Below are 2,500 nucleotides of genomic sequence, written 5' to 3' on the forward strand. Positions count from 1 at the left end.
GTCATGATTTCATTCACGTCAAATAATATTTTAATAAATTCATTAAATTAATATTAACAACAAAAACAATAAAATAAGAATAAAATGCTAATTAAACATTTAAATATCTTTAAACAACTTCAGTGAAAACGTGTAAATAATTTATAAAAAAAAAAGTTGATACAATTGTGTGAAAATTAAAATAATTCAGAATAAAAAACTGGAAACATTTTAAATCAAAACAAGAAAAATGTGTAAAATATTCAAATGTGGTTAAAAAGAAGATTTAGACGACGTTCATGACATCGATGACCTTCATGACATCGATGACCTTCATGACATCGATGACCTTCATGACATCGATGACCTTCATGACATCGATGACCTTCATGACATCGATGACCTTCATGACATCGATGACCTTCATGACATCGATGACCTTCATGACATCGATGACCTTCATGATACCATCACGAGTTGATTCAACATTATTTCACTGCAAAGTTCATCTTTTACTGATTTCAAGTCACTTATGGAGACAAATGTTGATCTGAAGGAGGAGGTCTTCAGACGCGGGTGAGGAGGTCTTCAGACGCGGGTGAGGAGGTCTTCAGACGCGGGTGAGGAGGTCTTCAGACGCGGGTGAGGAGGTCTTCAGACGCGGGTGAGGAGGTCTTCAGACGCGGGTGAGGAGGTCTTCAGACGCGGGTGAGGAGGTCTTCAGACGAGGGTGAGGAGGTCTTCAGACGCGGGTGAGGAGGTCTTCAGACGCGGGTGAGGAAGGGCAGCTGGAGGCTGCTGGGCACCTGCAGCAGCTCCAGAGCCTGCGAGGACCAGCTGAAGGGGAAAGTGACCTGGAAGCGATAGTCCAGGTCCAGCAGCAGCTGAGTGGATCGTTCGCGGGTCTGGAGGAGCAACTGCAGGAACATGGTGTGAGCAGGAGAAACAACAGAACATCTCAGCAGACATACCTGGACCTTACGCACGAACGAAGACGAGACTCTCTTCTCGAAGTCGTCGATGGGTGTGTAAGAGTTCAAGATCTTGACGATCTGTTGGTGAGTGAGGGTTACAGACAAAGTTAACGATGGAGTGAACGATGGAGTGAACGCTGGAGTGAACGATGGAGTGAACAGTGGAGTGAGCGATGGAGTGAACGCTGGAGTGAACGATGGAGTGAACGATGGAGTGAACGCTGGAGTGAACGATGGAGTGAACGCTGGAGTGAACACTGGAGTGAACAGTGGAGTGAGCGATGGAGTGAACACTGGAGTGAACAGTGGAGTGAACGATGGAGTGAACGATGGAGTGAACGATGGAGTGAACGCTGGAGTGAACACTGGAGTGAACAGTGGAGTGAGCGATGGAGTGAACGATGGAGTGAACGATGGAGTGAACGCTGGAGTGAACGATGGAGTGAACGATGGAGTGAACGCTGGAGTGAACGATGGAGTGAACGCTGGAGTGAACACTGGAGTGAACAGTGGAGTGAGCGATGGAGTGAACGCTGGAGTGAACGATGGAGTGAACGATGGAGTGAACGCTGGAGTGAACGATGGAGTGAACGCTGGAGTGAACACTGGAGTGAACAGTGGAGTGAGCGATGGAGTGAACGATGGAGTGAACACTGGAGTGAACAGTGGAGTGAGCGATGGAGTGAACGATGGAGTGAACGATGGAGTGAACGCTGGAGTGAACACTGGAGTGAACGGTGGATTGAACGATGGAGTGAACGCTGGAGTGAACACTGGAGTGAACAGTGGAGTGAGCGATGGAGTGAACGCTGGAGTGAACGATGGAGTGAACGATGGAGTGAACGCTGGAGTGAACACTGGAGTGAACGGTGGATTGAACGATGGAGTGAACGCTGGAGTGAACACTGGAGTGAACGGTGGATTGAACGCTGGAGTGAACGATGGAGTGATTGATGGAGTGAACAGTGGAGTGAGCGATGGAGTGAACGATGGAGTGAACGCTGGAGTGAACGATGGAGTGATTGATGGAGTGAACAGTGGAGTGAGCGATGGAGTGAACGATGGAGTGATTGATGGAGTGAACAGTGGAGTGAGCGATGGAGTGAACGCTGGAGTGAACGATGGAGTGAACACTGGAGTGATTGATGGAGTGAACAGTGGAGTGAACGATGGAGTGAACGATGGAGTGAATGCTGGAGTGAACGATGGAGTGATTGATGGAGTGAACAGTGGAGTGAACGATGGAGTGATTGATGGAGTGAACAGTGGAGTGAGCGATGGAGTGAACGCTGGAGTGAACGATGGAGTGAACACTGGAGTGATTGATGGAGTGAACAGTGGAGTGAACGATGGAGTGAACGCTGGAGTGAACGATGGAGTGAATGCTAGAGTGATTGATGGAGTGATTGATGGAGTGAACAGTGGAGTGAGCGATGGAGTGAACGCTGGAGTGAACGATGGAGTGAACGCTGGAGTGATTGATGGAGTGAACGCTGGAGTGATTGATGGAGTGATTGATGGAGTGAACGATGGAGTGAACGCTGGAG

At 48.4% G+C, this 2,500-nt stretch overlaps 1 protein-coding gene across 3 annotated transcripts in view; it reads right to left on the reverse strand.

Annotated features, from left to right (window-relative positions):
* Positions 1-13: 13 nt before the first annotated feature.
* The window catches only part of myo5c (myosin VC), a 28,870-nt gene continuing 26,383 nt past the window's right edge, over positions 14-2,500 (reverse strand). For all 3 annotated transcript variants that reach the window (XM_087797852.1, XM_087797850.1, XM_087797851.1), the window contains 2 exons: positions 951-1,031; positions 14-896 (listed from right to left, as the gene is read on the reverse strand). In XM_087797852.1, the coding sequence (XP_087653978.1) occupies positions 744-896; positions 951-1,031 (234 nt within the window). In that variant the 3' untranslated portion in view covers positions 14-743. The remainder of the gene's footprint in view (positions 897-950; positions 1,032-2,500) is intronic.

The sequence above is a fragment of the Callionymus lyra genome, chromosome 8 (genome assembly GCF_982586985.1).
Source record: "Callionymus lyra chromosome 8, fCalLyr1.hap1.1, whole genome shotgun sequence".
Classification (NCBI taxonomy): Eukaryota; Metazoa; Chordata; class Actinopteri; order Syngnathiformes; family Callionymidae; genus Callionymus; species Callionymus lyra.